A 21602-nucleotide genomic window follows, 5' to 3' on the forward strand; every position below is an offset into this window, starting at 1 on the left:
ATTTTTATAGCCTTAGAAATGAAAATTTTTTTACGGTCACTATTGTGACCGGTGGGATTAAATGGGTTAATGTATTGTTTATTATTTTATTAGTGATAAAGTATTTTTCCATTAGTTTTAGATTAAAAGCTAAATATTCTGAAGGCTATCTTCAAGTTCTCATAATAACAATAACTCTTGAACTATAAATTCAGTAGCAGTATTATCAAATAACACATGGATATTAGCCTGGACATAATTCTGCTTTATTTCCCAATCACAGGCAACATAATCCACAATATCTGCACATATTGCTTTTATTTTTAGCCATTGATGTGTTCGTGTCCAAGGCATATTGTTTTGCCTTTGGAAATGAATTTGGGAAATGTATCATGGCAGTTGCAGTCTAATCCAGTGTTACAGAAACATGCAAGAAGCCTCGTGCACACCACAGCTCCAGTAACAGACACTTGAGGGTTGGCAGTCTCAGCACAACTGGGCTGGTCTCCCATACAAACACACGAAACAGAAAGAAAGAGAGACTTCTGTGGTGTATATATAACTCACCTATGAATGCTGTATTCATCCTTATTCTTGTGGTTAAATCTCTCAGGTGGCCACCGTCTCTCTAAACATACAAGCACCATACAGATGTTAAAGTCTGCACACGGTGCAATAAACCATGTTTCGGTGTTTAAGGTGTTAGTCTGAATACCATATAATCCTTACCGCAATATCCGTGGATTTATGATGCATAATTAGCAGGTTGAGATGTTCCAACATTCTTTCCTTTGTTCTTACGTATTCTGCAGACATTTCAAGAGATGATCTCTGCTGTTATTTAAAGAGTCTCATAATTCCCAAAGAGACACTGCACACTTTTTACTGGACTCGTTTCAGGATCAATAGACGTTGTTCTGCATATAATTCAAAATCTAGACAAATAACATGAAACGTGTGCATATGTGTTTGTTGAATTCATTCATCCTCTTTATGAATATACATTCAGCGAGACGTAAGCTCACCCTACAAGTCAGTACGGCTGGCAGACAAATCAGTCATCAGGAGAGAGTGACCCACTCTGGCACCGGAGCACTGACGAATGAAGCCCGCTGGCAGAGCTTGGCTCTTTTGCATAAAGATAGAGTGTAGGCCTGTGATGGATACTGTAACCACAGACTCCTCAGACGAGGTCCAGTAATTTAATGAGTCCCAAACTGAACACTTCTAATTGCTAATGGAACCAGCCTTGACTCGCCATAAAATAGTCTGGAGGAACTTTGACAGAACGCCTTGTCTAAGTGATGGAGGAGAAGCACTTCTTTGCTTGTTTTGCTTTCTTGTTTGTGAAAAATGAAGCATTTATGGGACATCGATTATACTTGCAATAAAAAGGTGCTGTATTTGTTAAAAAACAGAGCAAGGGAGATAATACCAAAGGGAAGGATTAAACACTAAGACTGATTTCTACTTATTTTAGTTACAGGGTTTCCACATTTTCTGACCAATGAATTTCCATGACTTTTCCAGTCATTTCTTAGTCAGGGATTAAAAAAAAAAAAAAATTCAGAGATCATACTCACAAAAAGTCTATAAAGTGTATATAGACAATATTTCCATGACTTTTCCAGTATTTTTTATGATTTGTAAAAGCTTTTTAAAAAATAATTTTTTAGATTATCGCACTCACAAGGAGTAATTTCTTGCTTAAGAAATGATTCAGAGCAAGAAAAAATATATAAATATCCATGACTTTTCCATAACGTTTTATGATTTTATTAATTGCCATGACTTTTTCAGTCACACTTGAAATTCCCTAGTTTTTCAGGACACCAAACAAAATTGCAAAATTTTCTTTAAGTATCCCAACTTTGTGCAACATAACATGAGTCAGGATTACAGGTTTTCCTAAGCAATGTGAGACAAGGAAGTGTTCCTGCATTTCACTTTCAATTACTTGAATGGTAATAAACTAAACTACTTCTACAGTAGATGCTGAAAATAAATTTAATTAAAATAAATTTAAATCATCATTTTTAACTAGTTCCTCATTTGTCCAGTACTCAAAACAAAAATCAACCACTAGCTTGTATGACCCCTTCACGACCTGACCCTAATAACACTCAGGCCGCACACTAGTACTGTATCTATGTCATTCTTTTGAGAGTGAGTGTGACAGCATTTTTAAAGAGCTTGGACAGATGAGACAGGAAAAGATTGTTTTTTATGACATCCTCCTGAAACAGGACACCCTGAGAACTGCGATGCCTCTGAGGTCCTTCAAATCTCTCATTCCTTCATCCTTTTGAAAGACACACCCTTCAGCTACTGTCTCAAGTACTGACGTTTCCGCTGTCTCTGCTGAAATACAAGTAGTTATTACTTGTATTTGTTTGTACATTGACTGTTGACCACAATTCACTGTATATAGAGGTCACAGAAAGTATTTGGACACTTTAGACACATTTACAAATCTATTAATGTCATTAACAAAATATCAAAATAATCAAACCAATTTATTATAAAGATTTAAAATATAAAAACCAATGGGATTTATTATAAAAAAAATATATTTACTTAAAGCATCACAATATTTATATTTTATCTTCTGGTTGTCAGGTTCAATCAATGTGATGAACTCAATGCTATCATACCAATTAGTACGAGTGAGTACAAGGTGGCTAAATCGTATGAATTCGTACGATTTGTCTAAACCCTAGTGATGGGTAGGTTTCATTTCGTATGAATTCATATGAATTGGGCAAATCGTAAAATATGTACGATTTAGCAAAAATCATACAAATTGAGGTCGTATGAATTCGTATGAATTAGCCACCTTGTAAAATACGTACGAATTGCTGTGAGATCGGGTTGGATGAAAAACATCTGCGGTTAATTTGCTAGAACCAAAGAGGAAAAATGTTAGTTCTGAGAAAAGCTTGGGCTTAATTTGTCTTCAGGTGCCACTTTCTTAGATATTTTGTTATTGAAATACATTTTAAGTGTGGCATGCAAATACACACAGTCACAACAGCAAGTTTTACATTAGAAGAGGGTGAAATCAAAATGCAGTGCTTCGAATGATCAACTCAAGAGGAACTGGCCTTTTCTTATCCACATTAGTTTATCAAACTCACATAACTCAAGTTATATTTAGCCATAGTCTTCTGGAAGTATTTATTACTCCTCCTCATTTTATCTCTGAGGAAGTTTGAAATCCTCCTTTTTGTTCGGAGCAAGAGACCTTTGGGAAAATAGCTTGGGAAAATGCTGTAATAGAGATTTATGTCCTTTTTTTAAAAAAAAATCTCTCAGTCAGATCCCTTCCTGTTTCCTTCCGGTGTTTACTGTACACAGGCGGACCATTGTGGGTGATTCATTTTCATTTGCTTATCACCTTAATTGAGGTCCCTCAGAGTCTCCGCAACAACCATAATTCTATTACACAAACTCTTCTGAGACATTTTATTAACACAAACGAGGCATCAGGCCCTCCCACCACACATAATGATCCTCTAAGCACACGACAATCCCACACATCAATGTTCCGACATACAGCCAGATCAGACCATGAGGTCCTTAATCACTTCATCTGCCCAGAAAAGAGGGAAGAACGGACTCAGAAGTCCTAGAAAACCTAGAAAACCTTTGACCCTGCAAATAACTTGTCCCACATTGTTTGTGCTAAAATCACACAGCTTCTTGCCTTCTCATAAGATTGGGCTGAACACTGCACCATATTTGACGTAACAGATTTAAATATGTGGAAATGTGTTAATGATGTGGAGGATGTGTAAATGTCAATGTCATTTTTAAGTGCTCATTTACCTGTCATCACTTTCTCACACTGACACAAATACTGATGCGGAGCTTCTTTAAACTACAGCACTGAAAGATTTAGAGCTGGCAGAATGCTTTCCGCATAATTGCAAAAAAAAAAAAAAAAACACACACACACACACATTTGTTTTTAATCTACTCACCTCTGCTGCCTCAAACTGTGCGTAAATGACCAACTGCCTCCTCTGCAATTTTCATACATCGCACTGCTCGTGATAGCTAATGTATATGCAAATCAGATGCCATTATATATCAGATGTTAAATCACCGAGAATATGAATGCAGCTAATACGCATTTTACTCTCTATATTTTGGCAAATGTGTTTTCCTTAAGCGATGCTCGTACAGTGATCCAGGCCTCATTATAATCCATTTCAATCTCTAATCGTTCTTTTCACGCCCCGTTTTTATTCATAGACTTTGTTTGGTGTGTGCTGGGCATTTGTCTTTCAAGCATGGCCTCCTCGCTCAATCTCTCTCTCGATTCCCCAAAAATTCACACATTATCTTCCTTCAGCACTCTCCCATTATGCTAATGCGTTTTGAGGAGCGATTGCATCAGTATAAAATCTCTCTGATTGATTAGGCGAGTTATCATATCGGGACGGCCTACCCCAACACCCCTTTATGCCATTAAGCCCGACACAGACAACTCTTCATTTATAATCACTGCCATGAAGTGTTGCTTTGAATATAAGTGTGTTTAGCAAGAGTTGTTTTTGAAATAAGCACATTAGTTTTAAGACAGATAACTATGATTGTGTATAAATACACCACCGAAAGAAGCTTCATCGTTCACATAGATGTCAGATACTTTTCTGTCAGTTTGTGTTAAAATTACCAGTCCTTTGTTTTCCGGGACAGGCTCCATGACCCCTAAGCTTGCCAACATTCGAAATTTAAATTCTTCCATTGTTTTTCTTGTTTGCAGAAGTGGCATATTTTCCAAACAGTCACTCTATCAAAAACCAATCTTTCTGTTTTGTTTCAAGACAACGGGAAAGTTCTCAATAGGTCTTTTGTTAAAGTCCTACAACAGCATCCTTCTGTAATCCATTCCTCATCTTCTCCTCTTCATTTAAATAACAGTCCCGTCGGAAACCTAACCGTTGTTGACAGCTTTTCACAACACCCTCCGTCACACCTCCTATCAGCAAAAGGACCGTTTCTACCCAGCGGTATGGATTTTCCTTCTCTGTAGGAAAAAGGAAGAGGTATTTCTACATGTTTCTATTCTCCCAGGACAGATATTTCTTTTTATCAGGGTTCACCGCATATTTTTTGGTTCTGTTGAATCTGGGTTCAAGCCCAGTCCAACCACTGCTCAGTTCAGACACGTTACAAACCACAAAGGCTTTCTTCATTTCCCTACTCATCTCTTCCCCTCTATTTCAATCTCCCTGCATATTAAACATACTAATTCAACTGCCGCAGATAGCGCAGTTCTTTCATTTTACCGTCACGGTCACCTGTACCACATGATTCAGCCACTGCAGGATCTGAACGAGGTGCACGCAGCTCCATTTTTCCTTGAGCTATTTACTTAATGGCTAATGCAAAAAAAGGCCTCCAAAATGGAAATAGCACATTAGCCCTCCCCTTTTTTCCCCATTTTCTAGCCCTCCTGCCTTTCTTCACACTTCTCGTTCGGATAAATTACAGTGCTAACACATTATTACGAGGCACATTACTTGTTCCGCCCAATATGTAAGAGGAAAGGGGGACGAAATCCCATCAAATATTTAAAGCAACAGACTTATAATCGGCCTTGTGACAGGCAACCACACTGGGGTTTTTTTGTTTCTGAACATGCTAGTAAAATCCTTGTAGAATGTAGTATATGAGAGTATATGTAACTAGATTTGCATTTCCTGAAGGAAAGGCAGCAAAAAAAATAGGCGTTTTAGGTAGAAAGTTTAATGTAAGCTTAAGGCCTGTTCACACCGGGACGAATTTCCCGCGCGATATTCGCCGTCGTTTAACGCCTCGTGACTAAACAAAGGGCGCCAATGTGAGTGTGCACACCGACGCGAAAAACGCCACGCATAAAAGCGTCATTTTTAAAAAAAAACGCCTCGGGTTTGTTTTTTTGGTTTGACGCGCCGCGTCAAAAACTATCCGCTCAAACACAAAACGGTCTTGCCGAGCACACATACGTAACGGCGAAGAAGATATACACCAAGTAGCATCTAAACACTGCCGGGAAGAAATAAGACGAGGAAGATGCAAGGCAAGATGATTGTAGAGCTGCTGGTCTCGTTGGTGTCGGAACATAAAGAACTATGACAAACGCGACAGCGACTACAAAAAACTTGATAAAAGAGAACTGTTATGGAGTGGTATTAAGCGCCATCTAATGTCAGGGAATGAATTTGCATGTTCACTCGGCTCATCGTCAGCGAAAATCGCTTGGGTGTGAACACCAAAAACGCGTTGAAAAACGCTGGCGAATAACGCGCGCCGATATTCGTCCCGGTGTGTACGGGCCTTTAGGGTTAAACTTTGGTTTTAAATAGATGTAATAAAGAAAAGAAAGATCTTAATTCAGTATGCAAATACATGCAGGAAAGAAGACCAGTTGTGATTCAGTATGCAAATATTACCTATTGCGCAGGTTCAACATTATGACAGATGGTTACTATGCACTTGAGAACTAATGACGTTGTGAACCAATGCTATTGACATTTTTTGGCTTTTTTTGAATACTAAATGTTGTATGCGAAAATAAAATATTTATGCATGCATTTAAATAAATAAATAGTTAATTAAAAACTATGAATAAATAAAAAAAAAACTGAAAATGAAAAATAACATTTAAAATTTAAAACAAACCCCTAACCAGAATGTTTAAGCAATAATAATCTATGTGCTGCCTTGCAAGCACTGTAATGAGTTTATATGAAGCATGGGATAAAATGGCATTTTTAAACATGCTAATCTGAGCTGTGAAGTCTGTATGATGGCAGGCTGTAGCAGCGCAGGGAAGAGCTGTGAGTGAACTGGCAACATGACAGGCAGAGCAGGATGGGAGTCTTTTGTGTTAGCAGAGCTCAAAGTATAAGAGTATTATGGAAAGAGAGAGAGAGAGAACTGATGAGGAACAGAGACTGAGTGAAGAACAGACTCAAGTATAATCACATGGAAAGAGCTCAGGAAGAAGAGAGAGAGAGAGAGAGAGAGAGAGAGAGAGAGAGAGTGACAGCAAAGTGCAAGTAAGGCTGATGAAAGAGCAGAAATTAAACAAGGAAGAAATAAAGATTATAGCTTACAGTAAGAGAAGAAAAGTTTAAGACAACCAGCGAGGGACTTAGGGAGAGAGCAGACTCTGTATAATCAGCTTTGCTCCTCACTCTTCCATAAAGTGCTTGATGGTTCATCCCTAAGACTTCTTTTTTTTTATCATCTTCCCTTTTCCCTACTTTCATCCATTCCCAAACCGCACTAGTCGGCCTCTGCCTCCTTCTAGCTCATATTATTGGTCTAAATAGGTCAATAAAAATGGTGCAGACACCAAAACGTCTGTATTATAATATAAAAAGGAATTAAACCTCTGGCTTTTGTAGATATACCATTACCAGGTTGACCCTGCACAGCTTTAGATTGTTTAAACAGGTTTTTTCTGTATGATTTTTGTGTCCAAAATGGGCTAGACGTACATATCATATAATAGCTCAGGCCGACATCCCAATCGGCATACTATATCTAACATAGTATGCAAGCTTATAGATTAGTACATTTCAAATCACAGTATGTTGAAAATAGTATCAAAAGGTGCAGGGTTGGCATACTTTTTCTGGTGTTTTTTATTGAAGTTTTAGCAAACTACTATCATTATTGTTCATTCTTTTAGTTAGGCGCCAAACTATCCGAGATAGTATTCATAAAACAGGAGGAGAAAAATAACCAAATGACATCCACTGGGATTCTTAAATGCACATCCAATGCTTTTCCATCAATGGATGTTTTACTAAGTTATTGGAGAGGAGTATTCATATTTATAAATGACCATTTGAACATGAAAGAAATGTCCAGACTGTATTTCTACTACAAACATGCATACTTGTAGAATGTATTCAGAAAGTAGGTTATTTATTAAATGTAAGCACATGGACAGCAGTAAATTAAAAACAACCCAAAACACCATAGCAACATATAAGTTTTGCTGAGGCAAAGACCACGAGTTTTCGGTTAATATCGCCCACAACACAAATGCAAGGAGGTTGGTTTGTTTGCATCTATTTTATATGACGTTATACTATAATTATATCCCAATAATAATGCACTAGTTTACTATTATTATTTCTATATCATACTAAATCACATTTCAAACAAGGCACAATTATAAAACACTTTATAATCAGTAGTACAGTGGCTATAATTATTACAGTACCGTTCATTTGTTTGGTGCCAGAAATGTTTCTTGAGCACCAAATCAGCATATTAGAATGATTTCTGAAGAATCATGTGACACTGAAGACTGGAGTAATGATGCTGAAAATTCAGCTTTGCCATCACAGGAATAAAATTTAATTTATGATATTACTGTTTTTACTGTATTTTTGATCATGCAGACTTCTTTCAAAAAAAGAATCTTACTGTCCCCAAACTTTTGACCAACCATTGTCCACAGACAGGTTTTGGTGCCTTTAGAGCAGAACAATGGCTGCCTTTATTCAGCTGCTGTTCTACATGATCTTATATTGTGGGAGGACCAGGTGCCGGGAATTGAGTTGGGATTTCCCTTCTTTACAGCATTGGTGGTGTGTGAGTGTGCACTCATGTGCTGGCCCTATTTGCATTCACACAAGCATACCCCACACTATTAGTTATTAAGTCATATACTTACATTAACTTTTATTACTTCAGTTTTACTGAAGCAGCAAACACAGAGTGATCCGGGAGTGAACTCAGAAGCAAACGGTGACATCAGTCTCTATTTCAACAGATTAAAAAATCCCGATGATGAACGAGCCTCTTGGACTTATTTCACAGCCATAGGGCATTGGTTTCAGAACTGCTGGTCCATATTAGACAAGCAATGAGAGCACAGTGTCTAATTTATAGCTCTGTTACCAGAGCAACACACAAAAGAGGAGAGTTTGAGCACAGAGCAGCTTGTTCATGTCATCTTCACCCAGTTTGATTTATAGTGGCTCTGATGATTTTCTCTCCTTGGGAGAATGCTGAACCATCTCTTCTTGTCCTAATCTCAGAACGTGGACTAGACTCAATAATCTTTTTTGCAAGTTTCGTTCATGATGTTCGCGATACAAATGAGGCTCTCTGAGACCAACTTTCTACATGACTACTTTTTTTAATTGTCGACTACAGATTAAAGGAATAGTTCAACCAAAAATAACAGTTCTGTCATAATTTACTCACCCTAATGTCACACATATGAGTTACTTTCTTTCTTCTGAGGAATATAACAGGAGAAATTTAACAGTTTTTCCATGCAATTACAATGGGGTCCAAAGCTTTCAAGCTTCAAAAAGGACTCAAAAGCACCATAAAACGATCATATACACTTTTTAAAAAGTAGTCTATATGACTCACGCTAAATATACTACGTCTTTAGAAGCCATACAATTCTCGTGAGGAATAGGCCAAAACTGTAAGGAAAAAAGTAACAATGTGAAATTCACGACCAAACTATTCTTTTGAGTCATATTGTTCCAATGGTTGATTCTGTCACAAATACAGCCTGAATTATCTATTCATGAATGACTAAATGTCTGATCCAGTTTTCGAGTTGAACTCACTGACTCAATGTTCTGTTCGCAGTGGTAAATAGCTCACTGGAAGTGAATATTATCAATGAATAATGGCATAAATTTAAGTCTGTACTTCACAGAAAGCTATTGTATGGCTATTGTTTAAATTATTCACTGGTTGTTTATAACAGCAGATGTGTCGGTGCAAGCTCTTTCCACAAAGTGTCTGCTTCAGGGTACCTCTTTTATATCCAAAACCGTCAAGAATGAAACTTGCAAAAAGTCCACATTCTCAGAATTTACAACCGAATGGAGTAATGTTTTTCAACAGTACTGCAGGCTAATCAGAATTTAGAGTTGGAAGAACCTGATTCTTTACTCTGCATACTGCATCTGCAGACAGAGGGGTCAAAACCCACTGGCAATGATATTAGAGCCCTCATAGAGAACACAGAAGGGGTAAAATACCAAGCAAAACATCACAGTAATGCCTAGAGCACAACTTGAACTAGCAGTCAGTGCAGGTCTCTCACCCACAGCGTCACAACTAACAAGAAGAACTCTGACATGTGGAGCGAATCCTCTGAGCCTCTGTTATAATAGAGAGCATATGCAGACGTACTAGAGGTCTGAAAGTCATTTAGAAGAAGCAAGTACCTGCAGATTTCACTGTAGGAGTGCCAGACTAATGATACTGCGAGCATCACCGCAGCATGGCTGCCATATGTGTTGGGTTTGATCACCTCAGCTGTAGAAAACACAGAAGAACATAATGTGGTCACAGCATGTGTGTTTCTGGTTCAGCATGCCAGGCATAAAAAAGCGTGTATTTGTGAATACATTTTTGCTAATTAAGTCAAAGTTTATTTTCATGCATCCAAAAACTAACTAAAAACTAAAAGTGGCCAAAATACAGGTTTCAATAAAGGTTTACAATTTTAAATCAAACATGAAAATGCCACGAGATAACTTGCCCGAACCTGAGAAATTTACAGATGTTATTTGAATTATATCATTTAACAGTATCTTTGAAAGCACAAAAATACTAATATTAAAATAAATTATAAAATCCTGAAAATAAAAAATAAAAAAGAACTGACAATCGAAAACTGAAATAATAAATTAAACTGAGCTGAGCTTAAATTGAGCTGCACATACAAAACAATCACTCTCTGTATTGAGCCCGAATGTACAATCTGTATAGATTTTTCCAACTGACGACGTATTACAGCAAATCTAGTAAGATTCTGTGTAAATGTGCTAGTATCATCAAAAAGTGCCTGGAACTAGCAGTATAAAGTCACTTAGCAAAAATACACAAAGAGATATTTTCACTGTTCTGTAATCATATCTAATTATATATAGTTACTGTACATCTCTCTGTATACCTGGACCTTATCAATAAAGTTAAGGAGTTATAGATAAAATACTGTGAAATCAAACAGTCTGGAATGTGGATGAAGTGATTGTTGTTTTGCAGAGGTCAAGTTTTTTTGTTATTTTTTTCCTTATGTGGTTCTTACTGGGGGATTTTTAATAGGTCTGGTGTAACAGACGTCTAATCGTCCCCAGCTTCCTCTTGAGGGATCGTATCCACGCCTGGCAGAAAGACTGAACCTGGCAGAAAATCATTGCCTCTTAACGGAGGGCTTAAATGGAAGAGGATATACTAAAGAATAGGCCGTTTAAAGTTAACTAATCTCTGCACAGCTCAGCAATCAAACACACAGACATTTTTATTTTTTTTCATTCGGTGCTGACTCTTAATAAACATATGGTGTCCTGCACCCTAGTGAAACGATTAAGTTAAACACTTTCACTTGACCAGACATTTGACATGAATTTTCAGTACCTCAAATGCAGATTTACTGAAAAAGTTGTTACAATCATACTTCTACATGGACAAGTTGGAAGAACCAGCACCACTTGGGTATTAAGCTGATCTTCAGGGAATACAAAACCTCTAAAAATGAGGCTTGGCATTAAGTTTAGGCATCTTATCAGTCTTTTAAGTTCTTGATATCCTCTTGAATTTGCTGAAAAAGAAGAGTGAAAGTAAGACACTAACACCTTTAAGAATAATTTGGTCTGTAACTCCCATGACTGTGACTTTGCAACTCAGAAACAAGTGGGTCAGAAAAACATTAAAAAGTAATGCAGATGCTATGCTGAAGTGTAGTTTCAAACGTACACCAAAGCCTTTAGCTTGAGCCTACCACACAAACACACACATATATGCACATACCCGGACACACTTGGACACGCATATGCAAAGATTTATTTTGCATCTCAATTATTAAAGTGACCAGGGGTGTAGAATCCATTATAATACTCCAATATATCTTAGGCAGTCTGATCCCATGATAACTTAAAGATATGCTGAAAATCATAGTGGTAATTTCTTTGATCATTCAAGTCAAGGTCAAGTCAAGTCAGGTTAGGGGTTAGGGTTAGGGTTATTGTGGCATACAGTATTCCAAGCAGTAAACTGTGCTGTACTTCACATTTTGGAAAATTAAGGATATTCTATGCATACATAACTACAGTACAGGGTCAGGGTATGCATACTACACTATAGTATGTTATCCTGAACATAACTACATACACACACATACACACTCACACAGACAATCCTCCAGTTGCACACACTCACACTAATGCATGAAATGCCTCTCTAGTAACCCGTGCTGTTTGGTCTGTTTCTGCGACGGCAGCGGGGTGGGGGATCAGGACTATAAATCCACAAATGTCTTCAGCCACACTCGGCTCATTTCAAGCATTCACTTTTCAATCCACAGCCCAGTTTAGCTGCCAAGAGGATCAGAGGAGCGGTCAGGGTTTTCCCTCAAAGCAAATGCAACATTAAAGTTTCCCATCTCGTAACGGAAGGCCGTAAGGAGGAGAAGAGGTTTTTCATGTCTGTGTGTGAGTGTGTGTGTGTGTGTGTGTGTGTGTGTGGGTGTGGATTTTAACCGGTGGAACGTAAAAGCATGTTCATCCTCTGATGGCACAGAGTGTGGTTTCTCTCTTTCTTTCATTCCATCCCATCATTTTCTACAGTTAGAGAGGGTGAATTATTCAAAAGAAGGTTGCCACAGAGATACTGCTTATTTTTCCTCTCTTACACAATAAACTTGGGACTCACTCAAGGCACAGAGAGACGCAGACAGAGAGAGCGACAGAGAAAGCCACACTGTGCTTAAAATGCTGCTGATATATTTATAAGAACAGACTGCAAAGCTAACTCTATAAAAATTTTACGAAATTGTGCTAAGGTACTTGGTGTAGAAACGGGGGAAGAAAGAAAGAAAGAAAACACCTGCAACACACCAAACCAACACTTTACCACACATCCTGTGGACAGATTTATTTGTCCAAAATAAGGTTTAATAAATAGCGTTCAATATAGAATTTTTGTAGGCATATAAAGAATTCAGGCTACCCCATTATTCCTATTACAGTGAAAGTAGAGCAAAAAAAACTTTCTTTCAGTGTGCACTTGGACTGGCCCATTTTGACCGTGCTTTGAATAAAGTAAAGTGTGTGTGTGTGTGTGTGTGTGTGTGTGTGTGTGTGTGTGTGTGTGTGTGTGTGTGTGTGTGTGTGTGTGTGTGTGTGTGTGTGTGTGTGTGTGTGTGTGTGTGTGTGTGTGTGTGTGGTCTGGAAACTTTGCTCAAATGCCTAAATTAGATTTTATTGGATTATGACAGGAGTTTAAATCACTGACTGAATTAAGGTACCAGTAAAAAATCTTTGTGTGTGTACACATTCTTGAATATGTCATGAAATGAGCCATTTGTTTCAAATTTCATCTCCCATATTTAGTCTCCTTGAGAAATATGTCCCTACAGTTTTATCCAGTTTATTCGCTTTATGAAACGAAATATAGTAAACCTTTCTGCAGATTTCCCTGCAGCTATAAATCCAAGAGCATGAATTCCAGAGCTTTTTTTGCTAATTTTGCACTTTCCTAAACTCAAATTGAATTACCTTACCTTTGGATGGTCATGTTTGGTCAGTCTAATGTGATCTATCTATTATAATTAACTAAATAAAAAATATTTAAATAATTATTTTATTATTTATTTATTATTTTGTGATAAAGCAAATCATTAGTTCTGGCAGATCACGTCAGTCAAGCTCGCATCAGCTGATCCATATCTACCTATAGGAATACGATGCCTATCACAGCCTGTTTAACTATGTGATTTAGCAGTCATTGCAATATATACAAATATTTAACTGCAGAATGCTGTGATTGACCAATCAGAACCAAGTATTCCAGAGATCTGTGTAATGGTAATGATGCAATGACTTTCGCCACTCTAATACAATCTGTATTGCTTAAGCAAAATGCACAACCTCTCACACACACATCTCACTCTTTGCCTTAAGTGCAAGACACTTGAAAAGTGAAGTGAAAAAAACTACAATAGATGACAAATCTACACTTCTCTGCCACTAAACTGTGTGGATGGCAAATAACAAAATCTCACAGACATGTCAGACAATAACAGCTTGCAAAGCTTTTGCCTTTCACAACAGCCAGAGCCTTCTTGATGGTTGAGTGATCTCGGAGTGGAAACACATATCATTTCCAGCACTCACCTGCTCTGCTGTCTGTCAGAAGTGATTCGCTCTCGCATATACTCGCAAACTTCGGGCCGCTTCAGGACAGGTGAACCATCGCAGCTACATAAAGTACCGGCTGACAGGGTCACAAAGTCAGACAGTTGAAGTTAATTTGTGTTATTTCAAAACACATAGACTCGCACACGCTAAGACTGTGACGGTCGTTGTAAATCACAGACACACTCCATTGACCTCCACTAGAGTTCAGCTGTGAGAAAAAGAGAAAGAATGAGAGAAAGAGACTGTCTGGCCAGAGGCTAGAAATATTGAGCCAATTATCTGACAATTATCTGCCCTGGTTGCCAGCGTGGAGTTGTGGACGATATTTATGGGTGCTTTACCTCTCTATGGGGAGACATGAATCTACAGCGGTGTGGCCTCTGTACCCCCGTGCCTTTTGTGATTACCGCCCGTTTGACTCGCTGTGCCCTCGTCTGTCCCCGTGAGCCACACTTGCACTACAGCAGGAAGACGTAAATCTGGCCTGATATGGAGAGAGATGCTTGGCAGCAGTTCATTTGTATTAAACACAAATGGAGCAGAATGCTTTAAGAAAAGGTTAAATGAATTTGTGCAATATAGTGCCTTTTCAAGCCATTTTGTTCTAAATTTTTTCATGCAGCTTGTAATATTATGAAAATGTGGACATGTTTTGGACATGAATTCCAATATATATGTAACTTGCTTTTCTTAAAGGGATAGTACACTCAAAAATTAAAATTTTGTGATCATTTACTCACCCTCACGTTGTCCAAACTGGTGTGAATTTCTTCTTGCTGTGGAGCAGTTTAATTTTGTTTAATATTTTCAGTGAAATTGATGAACTTAAGCTTTCAGGCTTCAAAAAGGACACAGAAATCTAAATTTAAGTAAATTACAATGAATCTTCCCCTCCAATAAGTGGGTAATTCAACCAGATTATTTATTGAGTCTGTTTTGAACTCAAAAACCGAATGATTATTTAAAAATATGTGACTCAAACATGAAAACCGTGAATCAAATATCTCTACTTCTCTTAGATTGTATGTTGTAATAGTTGTAAGGTCCTTTTTGCATCGTTTTTAATTGTCATCCAGGTTGAAACATCAAATTATGACAATTTATATTGTTGGGTGAACCTGTCCCTTTAAAGCTCATTGTCTGCATATGAGACAAAACATTTGGCTGATATTCTTCAGTTGGATCGCTACGTGTCGGACCCTGCAATGAACCGGATGTGTTTAATGGCTGAAGCTTTCTGCCTGTATTAAATGGCTGAATGTGTGTTCAGGGAGCCATATTCATACAGCGTGAAGAAGACATCAAACACTGCTCTGAAAGGACTGTAAATCATTTGTGCTCGGAGGCAACGCTACTTCAAGTGTTACATCATTTGCGCCGCCAATAAACATCTGTTAGAGAAAGCCTCACTCTCCCTTGCCAGGGAATGGAGAAAAATATTCTTTCTCTAGCACCCTCCCTTTTATACTGTCCCTCAGAGAACGGTAAAGCTGTGAAAGCTGTCCATCTTTTCTCTTTCGCTATGTCTTCCCTGCTCTCCCTCCCCTCTCTCTCTCAATTATATCATTTGATACAAGAGTTTGTTTAACTTTTAAACTCTCTATGGGCTCTAATGTCTGAGAAATGGCCTTGTGCTGTGACAGAAAGAAGATTTATCCTGACTGCTGGTCTATTTCAAACAATCGCATCCCAAAAGATGATTCCCGTCTTACTAATTTCTTCATATTTTTAAGGGTTAGTGCACCCTAAAAGGAATATTTTGTCATGATTTATTAATGGTGTTCCCAAACCTCTATGATTTCCATTCATCCTTGGAACAGATAAGGAGAAAGTCTGCAAGCAGGTTTTTTTTGTTTGTTTTTTTTCAGTAAAATGAAAGAATGATATTGAAGCATATGGGCACTGTTGAGCTAGGGAGGGAAGCAATAAAATGAAAATCATATTTATAAAATATATATTTGTATTTAATTATATATGCTGACAATTCAGCTTTTTAACATGTTTAAATATATTAAAATAGAAAACTGTTATTTTTAAGTTTAATAATATATTCACACTATTACTGTTTTTACTATATTTTGAAGTAAGTTAATGCAGCCATGGTGAGCATAAGACCAAAAAAATCACTGACCCCAAACCTTTGAAACGCAGTAAGTAACAAAAAATGACACCTGTATAGAGTTTCCATACCCACTATTTTAAATTAATTGTGGTACCTGGACTTACTTTCAGCACAACTACTTTGCCTTGACAACAAGAAGGATGCAACTTATTAAATATAAATGCTACGTTTGGCCCAAGCTCATGTCTATTTCATAATAGAGGCAATGTTGTGCATTTTGCAATGGACAAAGTTTGTCCCTGATGCCCCTACAACCTGCAGGATATGATGCCACATCAGAAAGTTGGGCCCACCTGGCCATTAGGAATCTACCCATCAATAATTAGTCACAAATTCACATGTGGAGCTCATACGGCTTACTTAAATTGTGTTGAATTCTTAACAACACCACATGAATTATATATATATATATAGCACATTTGTCTTTTTGGCTTCATAGTGTACTGTAACTTTGCATCATATTTAGAAACATTTAGTAGTACATTTAGGTAGTTCAGTAAACCTGTCAAACAGAATATGTACATGCATGCTATAATGAATAAACAAACAAACAAACAAATTCATTAATGTCACATTTAAATGCAAAACAATATGATGAGACAATTACATTTACAGTACATTACACTTTGTCAGGTAATTTAGCATAAGAGCTGCACATTTTAATACACTATAAAAGAATAATAAATAACTAAAAGCAAATAAAAAAAAAACAAGCAATAATAGTACCTGGGATTTTGTATAGGTGGTGAGTTGTGTAGCTGGTGGTTAAAACCCCTAGCTGATGACCACTGAAAGTGAAAATGGAAAAACAAGTTATTAATATGCAAGCAAAAAGTTTTGCTGTGTGTTACATCACCACTTTAATTTGTGCTCCAGTAACAACTTCCGTCTGTGGGAGTGCTGCAAGCCCGACTCAATCAGCAACCTACGATGTTCACTTGAGCGAAGCAGCCCAGCTGCACAGCACATAAACACTCGCTGCTACATGCTGGATAGTCGCTGGGCTCTTGTTTTTACCAGGAGGCATGAATTTGTGGTGGCATGTGACAAGAAATACAATTGCCGATGAAAAATAAGGACCTTTTTCAGAGCGACCTAAAGGGCTATCTAAAGCTACTGACCCCGGACCACTAATGCCATTACAGCCCATAAACTGACATCGGGGTTGAGGGAGGCCATTTTGTCAGGGCCTAAACCCCCTAGTGGAGGGAGATAAATAATTGAGGGCTGCATTCTGCACTCGGGCTGAATTTGAAGCAAACGGGCCTTATGAGGCTCTAAATGGTGGAGTGCAGGGCTGTAAATCATTAATCCACTGCTTTTATCCTCTTTGGTTCAGGTCAGTGTCTTGAAGGCACTAGAGAGCAGAGGGCTTAGAGAGAGTGAGAGCGGCATGGACGAACAGATTAGACTCTTTTCTTCCTCTTCAAGATCTGAAAGGGCTAGAATGCAAAGCACAAGAGAAAAATCACATGCCCCTGCTTGGGTTGTAATGGAAACAAAACAAATGGTTGTTTTTCTTAAGAGAGGACTATCTTAAAAGCCAGCATGAGCAGAAAGATACACTGTCTTGCAGTTTGAGTGAATAATTTGTCTTGTTAGTAAATGTGCTACAAAGGGAAAGAAACCAATATGATAGAAGACGGGGTCTAGGGTCATGTGATGTTCAGGTCACTGCCTGATGGTCTAATGGAGTCTCAATTAGCACTAAGAGCCTCTGAGAAAAGCAGTCATTCTCTCCGAAATGAACAGAGGTCAACTTTGAGAACTCTGAGTGTTAGATGCTGTTTTAGAGAGAGAGAACAAAGCTTTAGATACAGTTTACCAATTGAACTACTGACAAAATATTGTAAAATGATGAAAAATATGCATCATGAGTCATGACAATATACAAATATATATATATATATATATATACACCGTTATCTTTTGACCAGTAGTGTACATATTGGCTGTTAGCATAACTGTTGCTATAATTTCATCAACTGATCTCTGTTTCTTTACAGAGACCTGATGCCTAAGACCCTGGAGGGCCAGATCACCATGGAGAAAACACCAAGCTACTTTGTGACCCGCGAGGCTCCGGCCCGGATCTACGCCCTGTCCCGCGACACCAAACTGATCGTGGTGGTCCGGGACCCCGTCACACGAGCCATCTCTGACTACACGCAGACACTGTCCAAGAAGCCTGACATTCCTACTTTTGAGAGCCTGACGTTCAAAAACAGGACTACAGGGTTGATCGACACCTCGTGGAGCGCCATTCAGATCGGCATCTACGCCAAACACCTGGACAACTGGCTGCAGTTCTTCCCCATGAGCCAGATCCTGTTCGTGAGCGGAGAACGGCTGATCAGCGACCCGGCCGGAGAGCTGGGCCGCGTGCAGGACTTCTTGGGGCTCAAGAGGATCATCACAGACAAACACTTCTACTTCAACCAGACCAAGGGCTTCCCTTGTCTCAAAAAGGCCGAGGGCAGCAGCAAGCCCCATTGCCTGGGTAAAACCAAAGGGCGGACCCACCCAAACATTGACCCTGAGGTCGTGCAGAGACTTCGAGACTTCTACAGGCCTTTCAACATGAAGTTCTACCAGATGACTGGCAGGAAATTTGGATGGGATGACTAACAGTAGACCGTGAGATAGACCCTGAATGTTGGAAAAAGGAAGAAACAACCTTACTGTGACCTCACCAGCAACATAACTATGATAATTTCTTTTCTCTGGAAAAAAAAAAAAAAAATAGCCCAAAATTGGCCCAATCTGGCAGAAATTAGAGCAAAACTGTAAAGGGAAGTCCACATCCAACTCAAGTTAGGTACAGAACTTTGAACAAATGTCAGAAACAAGAGTAAATGTCCTCACACTGCTATTCAGATTCCAGATTCAAATGTGACATTTTGACCTTTTACATCCTCATCAGACAAAAAGAGAGTTAAACATTGCCTTTGTTGATAAATAGTGTGGGCATTTATTTATTTATTTTTTTACCATTGGGTTTTTGCTATATTTGTCATTTCAACGGCCACATACTGTACCGTAAGAGAACCTAAGAGAGACAGCTGAAAGCTGAAGAGATCCCTCTAGAACTATGCATTTGGACATTGAAATGTGAATTATATGTTTTGAGTTGGAGATCAGATTAGTCCTTCTGCCATATTTAAAGTAGAAAAACAATAGCTGCTTATATAGCTTTGCAATTATTTGGAAGAAAATATCAAACCAATAAAAATGTGTATTTTTTTAAATGTATTTATTTTAAAAAATATATGTACACATATACAGTTTACATATTTTTAATCTTCACTAAACACCTCCCTTCACTTTTTTGCATGTGCAGGGGTGATTTCTTTTGTATTTTGAACCATATAACACAATGCCTTTTCAAAAAATGTAATGTGGTCTAAAAATGTGCACATTTAAATGTTTACCATCCAGTTCACTGAGATTTATGAAACATTGTTATTTAAAAAATATTCCTTGTGTCAACGGATCAAAAGACAACAATAGGGCTGCCAATGAAGTAAACATGTAGAATGCAACGGCATTTCCCCCGGGTTAGTTTTTTTGGTACAAACACATATTTGTCCAAATTGTGATTTGACTGGATGGCAAGCTTTTAAGAGTCCATTTAAAGCTATGTGAATGATGTGAGTGTGTGAGAGAGAAAGACACTGTTACAAAGCAGCAGTGCCTTTAAGACACTTAATAGTGTTTCAATGCCTCATATGATCCATCGCGGTCATATTTGAAATAATCTGGGGTGCGTTTCCCAAAAGCAACGTTAGCCAACTATGGTCGCAAGTTCCGTCGTTATCAGCATAGTTCAACGATTTGGTGTTTCCCGAAACCATCGTTCCAACGAACATTCGCAAACAGCATCGCAAACTTGTGTGGTTGGAACGACAGCTTTCGAGCTGTGGTTAGAAGCATAGTTTCTAGTTTGCATGAGATGTAGACTGAATAAATCCTTATCTTTAGCAAAATAAGCAAGCTGACATTCAGTACAACCCGTGTTATTTATTTAGAATACATACAAATGTAATTTACGTCTTTTAGTTTGTCAAGAGATTTAAAGCACCGTTTTTGAAGACTGCGCATGTGCGAACGTGCTCTACTATGTAAGAACGAGCCAAATATTGAGTCTGTTAATAAAGCAAAATAACTGAGAAAAATTTGAAATGGTCTTCAGATGCCATGTCTGTAACTTATATGACAAAATCTAGCGTTAATTCGATCTCAAACAGATTAATTAAAATAAGTTATTAGTCCACCACGTGCGAGACGTCATAAACCAACGTGGTTGAACGATACGGTTTCGGGAAACAGTCGTGACTAGCTAGTTGATTTCTCTAACGATGCATCGTACTATGGTAGTTAAGCAGCGAGTTATATAGTTGTACGGGAAACGCACCCCTGATTTCTTCTCACCGACCAGGGTGAGGCCAGGTGGGCTTTAGGCATCAGCTGTTAAGGCCCTGGAGCTCAGCGGCCCTTTTCCAACTGGTCACCCGAATTGACTTGGACTTAGGCCCGCCAAAACCTAAGTTCCTCCGGGGCTGACCAGTTGGGCCGTGAAGGTGACTGGGGTGACACTCAATTTAAAGGTGATTTGTGTAAGTTTTCAGTGTGAAAATGCTTTAAAACCCCACCTTTAAAAAAGCCATCCATAGGTTGGTTTCCTCAAAAACTTTGGGGTGGGTTTACCTGTTTAGAAACTTAAAAAGTCATTATTATTTGTTTCCTTTTGCTTTTGGTGGTGCAGAAATTACACACATCACCTTTAAGTTCAGAGGGAGTGAATACATTTTTTTCCTTTGCAATATTATCAATGACATTATTCTTTTATAATTATGTTTATTTAATTTGAATAATGGATTTTATAAAGCACAATTTTAATAAAAAAAATGACAAACATTTCCCAGACTGTGATTCTATTTGCAATCCTACATCAATAATAACCTAAATACAGAGCTTATTAGCTCACAATTATGACACTCGGTTCTTAGTCAATGCTACATAAATGAAATTATAAAAAAGAATCAAAATGCAGTGTTTTGTGGCTCCAGAAAGGCTCAAGACCATGGCAGCAGACAGCAGCCCTCATCCTCCACTGGCTTCTGTCCTATCTGTCCTGCTCCATCCAGCCTCATTGTCTTAGCTTATCTCTGTCCACGCCAGACAGTTCCAGGATGCTTCGAGGCCCCCAGAAGATGCTCCTCATTGTGGGTTTATTATTTTCTGGATTGTGCATAAGCCTGTCGGGAGTTTGCTTTTCTAATTTGGCTGGTTAACGACCATTTGTCGAGCACCGC

General features: G+C 38.2%; 1 protein-coding gene across 1 annotated transcript in view; it reads left to right on the top strand.

The window, feature by feature from the left end:
* LOC308707278 (heparan sulfate glucosamine 3-O-sulfotransferase 3A1) overlaps positions 1-21178 on the top strand; it is a 35022-nt gene extending 13844 nt beyond the window's left edge. Inside the window, exon 2 of the mRNA XM_081393604.1 lies at positions 18294-21178. Coding sequence (XP_081249730.1) covers positions 18294-18915 — 622 coding nt within the window. The 3' untranslated portion in view covers positions 18916-21178. The remainder of the gene's footprint in view (positions 1-18293) is intronic.
* Positions 21179-21602: the final 424 nt, after the last annotated feature.

Source organism: Scardinius erythrophthalmus, assembly GCF_964197995.2.
Source record: "Scardinius erythrophthalmus genome assembly, chromosome: 18".
NCBI lineage: Eukaryota > Metazoa > Chordata > Actinopteri > Cypriniformes > Leuciscidae > Scardinius > Scardinius erythrophthalmus.